Consider the following 14,221-nt stretch of genomic DNA (forward strand, 5'->3'; position numbering starts at 1 on the left):
GGGGCGGCGGGCCGCGGCGGGGCGGCGCGGGCCATGGCGCGGCGGGGCGGGCGGCGCGGGCAGCTGGCGGCGCGGCCTCGGCGCGGGGACTGGAGCGGCGGCGGTAATCCGAGCCGCCGCGGCTCGGGCGTCACGTGGGTGCGGCGGAGGGAGGACCGCGGCGGGGGTGGGGGGCGGGGGCTGTGAGGAAGGCCGGCCGGGCGCAGACCCATTCAGCGCCGGAGCCCGGCTTTGAAATCCGAGCCCGGGCGCAGCCAGACTGGCCGGACGAGCGGGGCCGGCGGACTCGGGCGCCGCCGCCGCGGGCCGGGGGCGGTGCTGGGGCGGGGCCCGCCGGGCTGCCTGGCGGGTGGGGACCGGTGGTTGCGTGTCTTATCCCCCGCCCCCCCGCCCCCGGGAAGGGGCTCGGCACTCCTTCCAGCCTGTGGTCTCGGGCCGGGGTCTTCCCGCGCTTTTAGCGCACGGGCGGCGGGCTGGACTCCTCCGGGGGCGTCCCGCGGGCGCGATACACGACATACAGCGGGCGCGCGGGCTGTCGCCCACCTTGGGACGTTCCATCCCAGGCAAGGACAAGTCTGGACGGCCCTCCAGAAGCTCTTTGGTTGCTTTTCCAAGCGGTGCCGAAGTTACTCGCATTGGGGGTGGGGAGGGCCAGGCTGAGCTTTTGGGGTGTCGTGACCAGGTCGGGCAACCCGCTTACTCGGCAGTGGGGGCCGGCGTCTGAGCAGCTGAGCAGAGGTGGGCTGCCGTCCGCAGTCCCCGACGCCTGGGTACACCTGTGTGGGGACGCACGCGTGTTCACGTGGACCACCGGCGAGCACAGCCTGTCGTCCTGGAGACTCCAGGGAGGGAAACGCACCCTCCCCGAGCGATGCGGGGCCCTGGGGAAACGCTCACACGAACTCATTCTCCCCCACTCCCGCGGCCATCATGAGAACCACCTGGGAGCTCATTAGGCCAGTCAGAGGCTTCCCAAAGCCTGCAGTCGGGTCGACTCTGGCCTGCCGGTGTGTTAATGAGGCTTATTTAGCCAAATCAAGGTGGGGCACCTAGGACGCCGCCTCTGTCCCTGCGCTGGTCTGGGCCTTCCCTCCCCTTCCCAGCCGTGTGCAGCCTGCAGTGAGTGCCCTTTCATTCAGAAACTCAAGGTTTGGTTCATCTGTTCAATGGGGACATAGCCCATTACCCTGGGGATATCTGGGTGGAAAGGTCAGATTAGGTGCCTGGGAAGGGAGGGTTCAGGGTTTCAGGCCAGGCCAGTGCTTGGCGGTCTCCAGGAAAGGGTGGGTCCTAGCAGTGAGAGCTGGGACCCAGAACACACCCTTCAGGGGACTGTGCGGGGACCCGCCTCTCCAAGGGCAGCCAGCCCTCCCTGGGGCCGCCACGAGCAGCGCTCCAGGAGGGGCCACAGGGTCCCGGAGCAGCTGTGGGCATTAGGCAGGCAGAGAGCAGGTGCCAGTGGGAAGGAGCAAGCAGGTGCGGCAGAGGGTTTTCCGTCATTTATTGGGGCAGGGGGCGTGTCATTCACGGACTTCCGTGCTGGCCCCTGTCCGCAGACAGGTACGCGCACTCCTGTGTTCGCGCGTCAGCACAGAGCGGAGCTCTGGCGGGCCTGAGAGCGCAAGCTCTTCGACAAGAGGGTATCAGAAAGAGACCGGTTCCAGAGAGTGGGTGCTGTCTGAGGCTTCTCCCCACCCTGGTGGGAAGCCAGCTCTGTCTGAAGGCCAGGGTGCAGCTGACAGCACTGGGGGCCCGGGGCGGGGGGGGGGGGCTGGGCTACGAGAGGAGCTTGGGCGGATGGCCTCTGTGCCCCCACCCCGCGCTGGTGGCCAGGCCCAGCCCCTGCCCTCGAGGCAGGTCTCTGAGCTCCTCAGGGAGGGGGCCCGAAGGCCCTGACCGCTCCGGGGGGCCACTCCTGGGGCCCTCCTCCACGCCAGGCCTGTCAGAGGACAACCCGCCGGTCCAGGTGATCCCCACGCCCACTCCGCTGGTGCCTCGCTTCCAGGTGCTTCTTCTGGACCTTCTCGAAGTGCTGCAGCAGCTCTGCGTAGTCGATGCTGGGGGAATCTGCTTTCTGTGACTTGGGGGCTGCCGGCGGACTGTCTCTGGGGAAGGAAGGGCTCAGCATCAGTCTCGGCACACACGGGAGGGAGCTGGGGGGCAGGTGGCACCAGGCCTAGGAGGGCAGGGGGTCAGGGCCGGCCCACAGGCTCACGGAGCTCAACCTTGGGGAGTCTGTCTGCCTCAGGCCCGGTACCCCTGGGCCCAACGGTCAGCCCCAAAGTAGGGGAGCCCCGAGAACATCCCCTCCCCCTCAGTGGCTGGGACCAGTCAACACTGCTGCTTGGACATGGTCTTCAGTCTGTGGGCTGGCGATGGGGCCCACAGGAGGCATCGCATCGGGAAGCATTTCCTGTTTACGACTGGCTCCCTTTGGGGTGAAAGCCAGGGCTAGCAGCCAGCCAGGAAGCCAGCTGGGGCCTGGAACAGGGTCCAGGGAGAAGGGGGAGGAGGCAGCCTGGCCCTTTCTCTGGGGCAGGACCAGGCCTGCAGACAACAGGGATTGTCTACTGCTGAAGAGTCTCTACTGGGCCTTCAGCTTGTCAGGACATTGATTTTTGAGTGTTGGGGTCCAGGTGGGGTCGTTCCCTGTCCCTGGGGAAGGAGAGCTGGTTTCACCACCGGGTATGCTGACGGTTCCCATAATTCCTGTTGTTACCAGAGGAATTGTGGTACCCCCCAGGCTGCTCTGTACGGCTACACAGGTTGTGCAGAGCGGGGCTACAACGTGCCCGATGCTCCCGAGTTGCGCAGGGTGGTAGCCCTGTTCAGCTTGCCCCAGGGACTAGATCCCCTGGGGCCCTGCCCTGTTTCTAACCACCCCTCCAGAGTCTCATGAAAGTCTGCTCCTCTCCCAATTGAACCTCACTGGCTTAGGAAACAGATCTGTGTGGGCTGGAGAAGTATTTGCTTCTAGCCCCTGAGGTCTGGTGGCCCTGGTAAGAGGGTCCCATGAAGACTGTGGGCTGTTCATGAGAATCCTTGGACCCCGTGAGTTCATGGAGCGGCCCCAATATTGGGGCACAACAGCTGAGCACAGGAGCTAGACAAGCGTGGATCCAACCGTAATACGACCACTTCCTAGCCATTTGAGCTTGAACCCGTGGCTCAGTTTCCTTATCTGTAAAGGGGGACCACCACAGAAACCACCCCATGGGATGGTTGTGAAGATTCCTTCAGATTCAACACGCCAGAGCTTAGCCTGTGCCCAGCCCCAGCCTGAGGGGCAGCCACAGTGGCTACAACTCTGTCCCTCTGAGGCGACACCAGCCAGGGCCCAGCAGCTCGAGGCCTGCTGTACATCTGCGGCTCAGTCCACTTTGGGGGAAGCGACGGAAACCCTCACCAATGAGCTTGGCCCCTGACAGGCATCTCTGACCATTCACCTGGCTGCTGGGGCAGGACCAGGGGCGGTGGGAACCCTTCCGGTGGTCAGGATGGAGCTGGAGCTCGGAGGCGGCCCCCGGCACCCCTACTTCAGTGTGTTCCCTTCCTGCTAAAGATGCACCACCGGAAGACACCTTGCACGGTGGCTTGGCCATTGCTTTCCGGGGCCAGGAGCCAGGTGGGGCCGGCTCTAGGGGGGCCAGATTGGGGGCAGCATTCTGAACTCCGGCTGCGGTATTCAGCTCCCGAGAACGGGGAAGGGGCCTCCCTGTCACAGTAGCTCTGTGGTCCAGGTGTTACCGCCCCGAGAGAGTAACCTGGGCTTCTGGAGACGCCGAGGGACACCCTGCAGCTTAGAGCTCTAGCCAGGGAGTGGGCAGGTGCTGTCCCAGCGCAGCGGGCCGAGATGCAGGAGAGACCTGCGGGCCAGGAAACGTGCGCCCAGACAGGACACTGTAGTATGTCGCTGGGCGTGCATGGGTCTGTATGCTGCTGCCCCCGACACTAACGGCAAGCCAGGCGTTAGGTCCAGAGGTAGGACCAAGATGAGGGGTGTTCGTGGAGATGCCGGCAGTGGCAGCAAACCCAGGTGATGTGCACGAATGTGGCCCGGGGAGCGTGTGGGGAGGGGAGGAGTGGCCATACCTTGCACTCTCTGGGCCTCAGTGGCTCAGCTTCCCTGGACCCCTCCTGGCCTAAGGTCTTGTGAGTGGGGAGGGGCATGCCCCTGCCCCTGAGCACACAGGCCGGGGTTCCTTGTGCTGCTCCAGCCCTTCATGTTCTGTTTACGACACCCCACAGGCAGTCCGTGGCTGGGGGGACACCCCACCAGCAGTGGAGATGGGATTCCAGAACCCGAAGCTGGCTCTCTCTGCTGCCGCCCCACCCGTGCACCTGTCACCAGCTTTTGCTTCAGAGGTTCCCTCCTGCCTCACAGAGATGGTCTCTGGGGAGTGGCCTGGAAGCCTGAGCAGGGCCAGGGTCTCCGAAGCCTGCTGGCGCCTGAAGCACATGGAATGAGGGATGGGTGAGGGGTGCAGACACCCCCACCCCCAGCTGTTCCCGGCTTCCAGGCCTGTCAGGCAACCCAAAGCTGTCTTCCAGCTGCCTGCCCCTCCCAGGGCTGAGACTGTCCCCATCTCCCTCTGCAGGGCGTGAGCTGTCTCTCTGTGCCCAAGCTTGCAATCTGACCCCTCCCCCAGCTGTTCCTGGGGCCCCATTCCCACCCAATGTCTCCCTGCCTCTATCTGTGACGGCTCTTCCTGAGTCCCTGCAAGGCTGGGCACCCGGGGCCTTGAAGGCTGGGCAGAGCCTCAAGCATCCATTTAGCCCAAAGGCTCATTTACTAATGAAGAAATCGAGAGCCAAGAGAGGGATCTGAGGTCACAGAGCAAATCCTTAGCTGAGCTTGGACCAGATCCTGGTCCAGGCCTGTGACCTGCTCACGGACCTGAGAACCCAGAGGTCTCAACCCCTTGGCCCAAGACTCCCTTGACTGACCATGGGAGGCTCAGGGAGAATCCCTTTTCCCCAACTTCCCTCTGCAAACTTGTACCTGGGCCTGGAGCCTGCAGGAGCTTTTACATCCACCGCCCCCCCACCCCCACCCCACCAAGGAGATGTCGCGGGCAGAGCTCTGGCAGGGGGATGGCCCTTAGCAGCGCAGGGTCTGTGGCCTGGCCCAGAGGCCTCCTTCAAGAAAGCAGGCTGGTTTGGGGTGGGGGTGGGGACCAGAACCAAAGGTCACAGGGAAGCAGCCCTTCCTGCCTCCTCCTCCAGCTGCACCTTCCCTCCTGAGTGCCTGCCAGGGTGACCCTAACACCCACTGGACATTGGAAAGGCTGGTGCAGAGGCCAGGCCAGGGAGGCTACGGTGTGGCTTCAGGGCCTCTGAGTCCCAGAAGCTGGGGGTATTCTGGCTAAGGGAATCCAAGGGCGAACCCAACTCCCTGCTCCCCTGGGGATTACCTGGGCATCACTATGAGCAGCTGGGACAGTGCCTAGCTCTGCCGCCCAGAGCACTGCTGTCTGGGAGAAGGGGTGGAGTAGGCAGGAGCCGAGCTTTGGCCTGGGGGCCACATCTGCTGGGGGCTTCAGCCCCTCCAGCCAGCCTAGGGTAGACAGCCTGTCAGGTGGCCCCCACCCAGCCTCTGGAAAGGCTAAGCCGCATGGGAGGGATGGTGGGAGCCTAAACCCAGTGCTATGGAGGGCACAGGGGCTTGGGTCTGGGGCCTTGAGTGTCAGGCAGGCCTATTTCAAGGCTGCCTGCATCAGTCCCAAGGGCCCAAGCCCGAGGCCCTTCACGGGAGTGAGGTGCCAGGCCTGCCAAGTGGCTCCAGCAGCCTGGGAGGGAATTCTAGACACACAGGGCATCTGATGCAAGCTGGGTGAGCTCCATTCAGCGTAAATCTTCTCAGTGGCTCTGCTTGTTTCCATGGCGACCTGACAAGTGAAATTTTCCATCTCGGATGCCAAATGCCTGTGGATGAGGCAAAGCCTCCAAGGGTTACCAAATATAGACACAGCCCAACAGGCTCTGGGGGCTGGGCCAGCAGTGGGTTTGGGGTGGGAGTCTGGCTGGACACCCCCCCACCCCCACCCCGCCCCGGGGCCGCAGCCCTCCTGCCCGGAGGCTGCCACGCTGGGACTCGTGGTGGAGGTGTGCCTGGGACCTGCTCTTCCCACGGGCAGGACTCAAGCAGGGTAGCCATGGATGCACCCTACCTCTCGCCCAACCCAGGACGGGTTTGGGAAGGTCCCAGTGCGCCTGGGGTCTCTCTGAGGCCCAGGTTGGAGCCTCTGCCATGGACGGAGGGGAGGGCCACCTGAGGCCTGGCTCTTACGCCTCTCTGCGTGGGACTGGGCGCCGTCTCTGACCTAGGACGTGCACTCCTCCTCCACCTCCGCCCGTGCTTTCTCTCCAGGGGTATCCGTCTGGGTGACTGTGGCAATGCCCTCTTATTTTTGATTAACTCAACCCCGACTGCTTGGAGAAGGCATCGCTAGGCCCTGCCACCTCGTAAACACTCTCAGAAGCCCCCAACCTGGTGCGCCGCGAGGCCTGAGGGCCAGTGGTGGTGGGTCGGCCCGTGTCCGCAGTGCCAGAGGGACGTGATTCCGAGGTGAGGGAGACCCCTCTGGGCCTGCCGTCTGTGGGCACCCCCCGCCCCCCGGAGGCACTCACCCGGCCTGGAGCAGCTCGGGCTTGGGCACGCACTGCAGCCGGTGTGACAGCAGCTGGAAGGCGCTGCACTGCGGCAGCAGCATGAGCAGGCCATAGAGGGCCTTGATCAGGTATGGGTTGTTCCTCACGTCCAGGAGCTGCAGTCGCAGATCTGTGGCAGGGTGGAGGCCAGAGGGCAGGGGTCAGCACGCTCCCCCCCCCCCCCCCGCCAGCAGCGCCTCAGCTGTCCCTGCAATGCCAGGCCTCTTTCCTGCTGCCCGTCTGTCCTGAGAGGGCCCTCGGCCTGACACGTGCCAGCCTGCCACTGGGCCCCGAGCCCCCAGGCTCACCGCAGCCTGCTAAGGAGGGGACCCTGGGGCCTGGAGTGTAGCAGCCCCCCCCGGGCTGCTCGGCATGTGCCAGCACGAGACGGCTAGAAACAGGGTGAGAGGGCGGGAAAGACCGGCTCAGGACAGCTTTCGGGGAGCGCAGGATGGAAAAGCACGTGCGCGCGGCTGCACACACGCCAAGCTCAGGAGCGACCGGTAGGTGCTTTCGGAAAGCCACCTCAGGTAACCAGCCCTTTCAGCAGACCCCTGGATGGGAGAGGCGCCCCTGGACCTGCCCAGCACCTGTCCCAATTCAACAGGAGGCTTCCCTCCTCCAAGCCCCTCCGGGAGAGTCACTAGCTCCTCCCTTCTTGTGTCTCTAAGGCCCGGTCCCGGGCATCCTTTGTGGAGAACATGCCACAAACGTCCGGAGAGACCATGTGACCCCAGCAGCAGCAGCCGTGCGGGGGTCTGGGCCAAAGCTGGAGCCAGAGCAGCCAGGCGCCCCCTGTCCCCCAAACCCTCTTCTTGCCCCGGGGGGGGGGGGGAAGACCGCCAGCAGAGACCTGCGCAGTCCTCCCTGGGCCTGGCCACTCCAGCAAGAGCGTGGGCCTGTTCCAGTCCAGTCCCCACTCTGGGCCCCAAGGGGGGGCCAGGCAAGCCAGAGTGGGATGGGTGCTGAGCAGGACTGGGGTGAATCTGCTGCGGTCACCCCCACAAAGCCCTGGGCCTGGTCAGAGGGCGCCTGTGGCTTCTCCAGGGTCAGGCTGGACCTGACCTCAGGAGAGGGTGTGCCCGGCTGTCCCAGGAGGCCCTTGGGGCAGTAAGATGTCAGGCCAGGGGACCACTTGGGACAGGCTTCGATGCACTCTGCTGGGAACAGGGTCTCCCTCCTGGGCCTCTACCACCTTGGTGCCTGGCTGCGTGGAGAGGCTCGGGCGGGTCAGAGGCGGTACCAGAGAGCAGGGGGCCAGGCTGACCAGCTGGGCAGGAAGGAGGCCACCGGCAGGGCTGCCTCCCTACTTCCCGACCTTACTGTAAGCGCGGCAGTTTTATTCAGCGGGCTGCCTGCTCTGGAGAGCAAGCACTGTAGGTGCTGAGGCGCCAAGAGGTGTGCTCGCCCCAGCCTGCGGCCACTTCTGCACATTCAGCCTGGATGTTACTATCCAGCAGCTCCTGCCCAGCTGCTCCCAGCAAACGCCAACTCTGCCTTGCAGAGACAGGAGGCCGTGGCTCCCGGGCACAGAGAAGGCCCTGCATGTGGGCCCGCGGGGCCCCACAGCTTCTGAGAGCCCGGGCTTGCAGGGGGGCTGGAAACAACTCTGGGCCAGCTCCTCTGGTCCCCCTGGCAGGGATGTTATTCACCTTCGGGGGGGGGGGGGGTGGGGTTTGCCCCCCGCCGGCCGGCGTCCACGAGACCCACCTTCAGGCGTCCGTCCTGATGCCTGGACTGGACCCCTCAGCCCTGTCATCCCCAGCCTTCTGTTCTTGATGTTCTAGGAAACACCCCCGGGGGTGTGTGTGTGTGTATGTGTGCTCCCCGCCCCCTCCCAGAGGCAGCGCAGAGCGGCCGGAAGCAGGGCTCTTACATGTGAAGATGGGGCACTCGATCAGCTGCACAAGTTTGTCCACTTCCGTAAGGAAATCCACCGTGACCTCCAGGTCCCCGCTGGGTGGGTGGTCAAGGAAAGTCTGACCACTGGGCCGGGACAGCCCGTCTCTGTGGGGGGCCTCTGCTGGGGTGGGGGCAACCAGGGAGCTGGGACCCAGGGGCTGGGAACACATGTTCTTCCCCCCAGAGCCCTGGCTTCAGAAGCAGAACCTGCTCTGGCTAGGCACAAAGGTACAGAAGGGACATCAGTCTATCTGCCTCTTCGCCTCTCTGTTCCTCTAAATGAAAAATGGCACAGGTGTCCCCGTGCAAGGGCACTCCGCTTCTGCTCCAGGCCTCTCTCCTCTGCGCCCTCCTGGCTCTGAAAGGCTCTTATCTCAGCCCTGCAGCCTGCGGGGAGGTGTGGAGGGAGGGCGGGGAGCAGGCTGAGCAGGAAAGGTCCTGCCTGGGTGGATGCCTGTCAGCAGGGCCAAGGTCAGGGCTGCGGCAAGTGTGTGGCCTGCACTCTCTGGGCCACACCAATGGCCGAAGAAAGCAAATCTAGGTTGTGGAAGGAGAGCAGGCACCGTCAGGGAGCGAGGCAAGGCCACACTGAGCCTCAAAAGAGGAACCTCAGGGCCCCTCTCTCCTTACCCCCAACTCCTGGTCCCATCACGAAAGGAGGCCCATTTTGCATCCTAAGTAGCTCTTTGATCCAGGGTCACATGCCAGGCATTCACAGAGGAAGTTGGTTTGCTTCAGTGTTCTAAGGACTGTGACTAATCTGCCCCTGGATGCCTTTCACAGGCCCTGAGGCGTGCTGTGGGTCTTGTCTCTGGCTCAGGCCTCTCATCCAGCCCGCTTCTCCCCTCTGTCACTGCCAACCTGGGCTCCCTCTGGCTCTGTGGCCCCACAAGATCCCTGAGCTCCTCACCAGCAATGCTGCAAACACCAGAGCTCAAGCCCGCAGTCCTCACACCTAGGTCCACCCGCTGCAGTCCATGCGCCTTCCCCATTCCTGGGGCCTCTCCCTGCCCCCGCCCTGGGGCGCCCTCACCTACATGGCCCCATCAGCACCCCTCAGCCTCGATCCCTGGCTTACAGGGTTCCGCCAGGGCAGCTTCCTGCCCCGAGACCTAGATGACCCTGTCTGCTGCCAGCAGCACCTCTCCAATACATGCCTCTCGGCGCCCTCCAAGGTCCTTAGGTCACAAGGCCTGGTGGCCGAGCAGGGGGATGGGGCGGGAGCGTGGCAGTTGGCCCCACCACCTGGGCAGAAAGGGAGCACTCCCCCCCACCCCCGCTGTCCCTCAGCGGCTGGTCAAGAAGGATACAACTTCTGGATGAGGTCGTAGGCGTGCCGGTAGTTCTGGGTGAGGAAGCACAGGGACACCGTTGTGACAGGGTTGTGGCACCAGGAGCGGTACAGGCAGCAGAAGAGGTTCTGGCTCTCCTGAGGGGGAAGACGTGTGAGCAGCTGACACAGCCCCCACTCCTTCCCACGCGGGACCCAACGGGGCCTGAGCTCCAGGGGCCCTTGCGTGGTGTCGGGGGGCCAGCTCAGCACCCGGGGCTGTGTTTGGCGGCCCAGCTGGGCACAAGCCATCACAAAGGAAACGCTGACAGCTCCTCAGACCCTGTCATTACCCCCAGTCCCACGGAGCCACGTGGTGGTGGCTGTGAGGGCCTGCTCAGGCGTTAAGCCTGTCCTCGGCAAACAACCGTAATCGTCCTCTTCAGAACGCTGTGGTCCCAGAGCCCGGGGGGCTGGGAGGGCGGGGCTCTGGGCAGGCGGGGAGGCTTCCTCAGGGCTTGGGCTCTCCCTGGCCAGCATCCTGTCTCATCCTGAGACGCCACCTCTCCTCTCTCCTCGGCAGCCCACCTGGTACTCAGGAACCTGCCCAGGAGCTGAGCCCACACCCAGGGAGCCCCTGCCCCGAGGAAAATTCTTAAGTCCTCTGCGACTGTCTGGAAAGAACCACAGGAAGAAGGCAGAGGTGTGGCCTGGATCAGTCCGAGCTGCCTGGCCCCAGATGCCCTGAAGCAGCCTTGGATGTCCCTGAGACTCCCTGAGAGAGAGCAGAGGCAGGGTCTGAGCGGGGAAGACCACAGCCCACACTGGGGAATGAAACCACCAGCACTTCCAGAGGCCCTCGGAAGCCCGGCCCTTGACCGGTGTCCCCCCACAGGAGGATGGCAGAACAGTGAGCAGCCCCCTGCTCTCTCTGACCAGCCCCGCTGGGTCCTTATCCAGAGCCCGGGCCAGGCAGCACTGTGACACCCTGGCTTAGGACACCCTGGCCTTGTGAGACAGATGTGTTCAACTGACCGAGGGAAGGGCCAGGACTGAGGAGAAGGGTAGGGAGAGCAACAATCCCTGACGTGTGGCAACATTACACCCCAGAAGCCTGACTCACACAGGGCGGCGTGGCCCAGCAGGCGTGAGCCACTCGGTCCCAGAAGCCGATCCGCTCGGTGTGTGTGGTGGGGGGCGGGGTGTCAACAAGTGGAAAATGCATGGTCTTCGGCGGCCCAGGGAGGGCATGTGGACCCTGGAGTAGAGTCCAGAGCCTTCCGCGGGCAGAGATCTCCGCAGCGGGTGGCTCCCAGCAAAGCGGCTCTGACTTATTGCCGTGGCTGGCACTGAGCAGCAAGCCGGGGGTGTCTGTAGTTTACACTGGACCCGGAGATCTTAGATTCCATCCCGTCTCCCCCCGGAAGCCTCCTGGGGTGAGGGGCGGCCTAGTGCGGTTGTGTGCCCACGTGTGTGTGCACAGGACCAAACCCGGGGCCCGAGCCCGTGGACGCGGAGTACCAGAGTCTTCAGGTCCTTGAGCTGGTTCCTCAGTTGGAAGAGCTCTGTGGAGGTGAGCAGGATGGTGTTGAGGGTGTGGACCATGGTGGAGGCGAACTTGAGGTCCTCCTCTTGGAGCAGGATGTCTGCCATCGAGTGGAAGATGTTCTCTGCGTTCAACAGGAGGCAGAGTTGCCTGGAAAACAGGCGGAGGGGAGGTTACAGAACCTCTGGGCTTAACCTAGGAAGCCTCTCCCTGGTCTTGCAGCATCCTGACGAAATCCGCTCCTTGCTGGGTTTGGCCTGGGACCCCAGCTCTCAGGCCTGTTGGGGACGGTGGGGTGCTGCTCACAGCGGGCCTGGCCCCAGGCCTCCCAGGACTGCTCACTCTGGCCCAGCAACTCTGGAGCGCCATGGGCTGGACTGACCTCCCTCCCCTGCCCCAGGCCCCACAATGGAATTCTAAAGAAACAGTGGGCCTCTGCCTACCACTGTCGCCACAGAAGCCCCGAGTTACTAACCTTCCAGATCTCCCGCGTGCCACAGTGATGTCCCCCACGTGCCGAGGTACTCCCTACTCCTTCCCGCCTTTACTTTTTTGGATAGAGACAGTCTTCATGTGACAAATAACACACGCACTGGTCACCGATGTACTGGCTCCTGCCCGCCCCCCTGGGCTCAGGAACCTGTGTGTGTTGTTCACGGCTCTACCGCCCGTGCCTGGCCCCCCCCACACCTGGAGCGCATGGTGCCTGCTGGCTACAGGGGCTCGGTAGGTGCTTGTGGGATGGACCGCCCCTCTGACAACCCTGAGTTTTATCTCTGCTGTTCACATAAGGAAGCTCTGGTGCAGTGAGGCAAAGTGAGTTGACCGAGGTCACGGGATGAGTTAGGGCCACTTCTTGCCACCATCTCTCCTCTAGGAAGTCCTGCAGGGATAAGGCTTAGGCTTTGTGGAAAGGAGCCTCCATTCTATAAAAAGGAAAACAGGAAATCCAGAGAACGGAGAAAAGCAGATTTTCCAGGGTCCCTGGGCCAAGATGACGTCAACAGTGAGAGGCAGGTCTCAAGGACAGGCTTGGAGGAAGCCTGTTGACCTCCCTCCTTTGCCATGGCGCCCACGGAGGCCCAACCAACCTTGAGGGGACGAGTAAGCCTTCCTGTCGGGAGTCTAGGGGTCCCAAGGCTCCTGCAAACTGAGAAGGGCCAACCAAGGAGTGGGCGGGTGGGGCCTTCCTGTCGGGGTGTGGCCACTGAGCTACTGACGGTGCTCCGCATCCAGCTCTCCAACCTGCCCCGTCTCCCATCCGGGTGCAAGTCTGTCTGCCTGACTCTGCGTCCCTGCTCCTGGGAAGTACACAGACTTGGACATGGGCTTGTGGGGACAAAGGTCTGGGGCCTCAAGGTCTAGTGTGCTGGACAACATGAACCACATTTGGAGCCAAGATGCTGGACATGTAGCTATCCCAGGTCACTGAACTCGTACTAAACTCTGCATTTATCAGGGTCTGGTTTCCTGCTTCCCCAAGCCATGCCTTGGGGCCAGACAGCAGAAGATTCTTCCCCACCCCCGGCTCCAGAAAAATCCCAGAGCATTTGGTAATAGAGTGGCCAAACCACGAAGTGCAAACAGTGGGCAGGCCGTCTCCAGCCCAGGCCCAGCTGGAACCAGCAGCCTCGGGGAGGAATGCACCAGAGAAGTGGAAACAAGGCTGTTGGGGCGGGGGTGGGGCTGGACAGTGGTGTGGGATGGGCTCTGCCATCGCCTGGGTGGCGCCCGGGCTCACCTGTGCGCACCCAGGGCCTGGATCATCCGACGAGCTGTGTGACCCCAGCGTCTCTGTGCCAACAATTTCTTCACCTCCTGATTGGGGATTATAATCCCCTGCATAATGGGGGCTACTCAGAGGACAGCTGCCATGACTGGGGACAACTCATGGCAGGGTGCACAGTCTATGGCTAACGGGACCCTCCCTGGGTACCCCGGTAGTGCTATGGGTGGGGTGACGGCCAGTTCATAGGAGGGAGCTTGGCTTTCTGCAGAGCACAGACAGTACTTTCTGTCCCCTCCTGGGCCTCCCATCCCTGGATAAGCCCTGTCTCCAGGGCCGTGGGATAGAAATGTTCCAGAAGGGCAGGCCAGGGAGGAAGGGGAGCATTCTGACAAATGGTCACAAATGCCCGTCGCCTGCAGCTGCTGCCGTCTCCATGACAGAGGCCAACAGCTGAGGCCCTGCCAGGCAGCCCTCTCCAGGGACCATGGGGCACAGGGCCGTGTGGCAGCCAGCGGGCGGGGGCAGCGCTCTCACGTGAGGACAGCTGGGGAAGTGTGGAGGGGTAAGCAAAGGGGGTGGTGCTGGTGAGGACAGGCGGCTGCCAAGGCCTCCTGGTGTCCCTCAGAACCCCGTAACACTGCTGGTGCTACAGAAGGTCAGGGATGGTGGAATTTTCTAGAAATGCTCTTCTCTCGCCACCAGTGACAGCACAGTGTCCTGGCTTTCCCTTCCCTCAGAGACTGCTCCTGCTCTCGTGTTGCGGTGGCCCTGCACACGCGTGCTCTCTGTCTCTCATCTGCCTCTCTCGCCAGTCGTGCCTGGTGCCATTTTTTCAAGGCCATCTCTAGATCGGCGGCTGCCCGACAGGCACTGCAAATTCGGCAGGGCCATGGCACAGCGCTCCGGCTCCCCGCCTTCCCACCTCAGGAAGCAGTGTCACTGTCCCGGCCACGCAGCTGCTCCACCCAAACCAAGGAAGGAGTCGTCCTCGAACCCGTGGCTTCTCTGTCCAGTGCACCCAACAGCCCGGCAAGTGGTGGCCATCTCTTCTGGTCAATGCCAAGCCGTCTCCTCACTGGTCTCCCTGCTGCTTCTCTCACCCCTACAGTCCACCCTCCCAGTG

General features: G+C 63.4%; 1 protein-coding gene across 3 annotated transcripts in view; it reads right to left on the bottom strand.

Annotated features, from left to right (window-relative positions):
* Window positions 1–1,484: 1,484 nt before the first annotated feature.
* The window catches only part of VAC14 (VAC14 component of PIKFYVE complex), a 101,653-nt gene continuing 88,916 nt past the window's right edge, over window positions 1,485–14,221 (bottom strand). For all 3 annotated transcript variants that reach the window (XM_025888853.2, XM_073880038.1, XM_073880039.1), the window contains 5 exons: window positions 11,345–11,519; window positions 9,864–9,982; window positions 8,528–8,607; window positions 6,631–6,781; window positions 1,485–2,105 (listed from right to left, as the gene is read on the bottom strand). In XM_025888853.2, coding sequence (XP_025744638.1) covers window positions 1,943–2,105; window positions 6,631–6,781; window positions 8,528–8,607; window positions 9,864–9,982; window positions 11,345–11,519 — 688 coding nt within the window. In that variant the 3' untranslated portion in view covers window positions 1,485–1,942. The remainder of the gene's footprint in view (window positions 2,106–6,630; window positions 6,782–8,527; window positions 8,608–9,863; window positions 9,983–11,344; window positions 11,520–14,221) is intronic.

This window comes from Callorhinus ursinus, unplaced genomic scaffold (assembly GCF_003265705.2).
Source record: "Callorhinus ursinus isolate GAN/ISIS: 27379988/994484 unplaced genomic scaffold, GSC_fseal_2.0 scaffold37, whole genome shotgun sequence".
Taxonomy (NCBI): domain Eukaryota; kingdom Metazoa; phylum Chordata; class Mammalia; order Carnivora; family Otariidae; genus Callorhinus; species Callorhinus ursinus.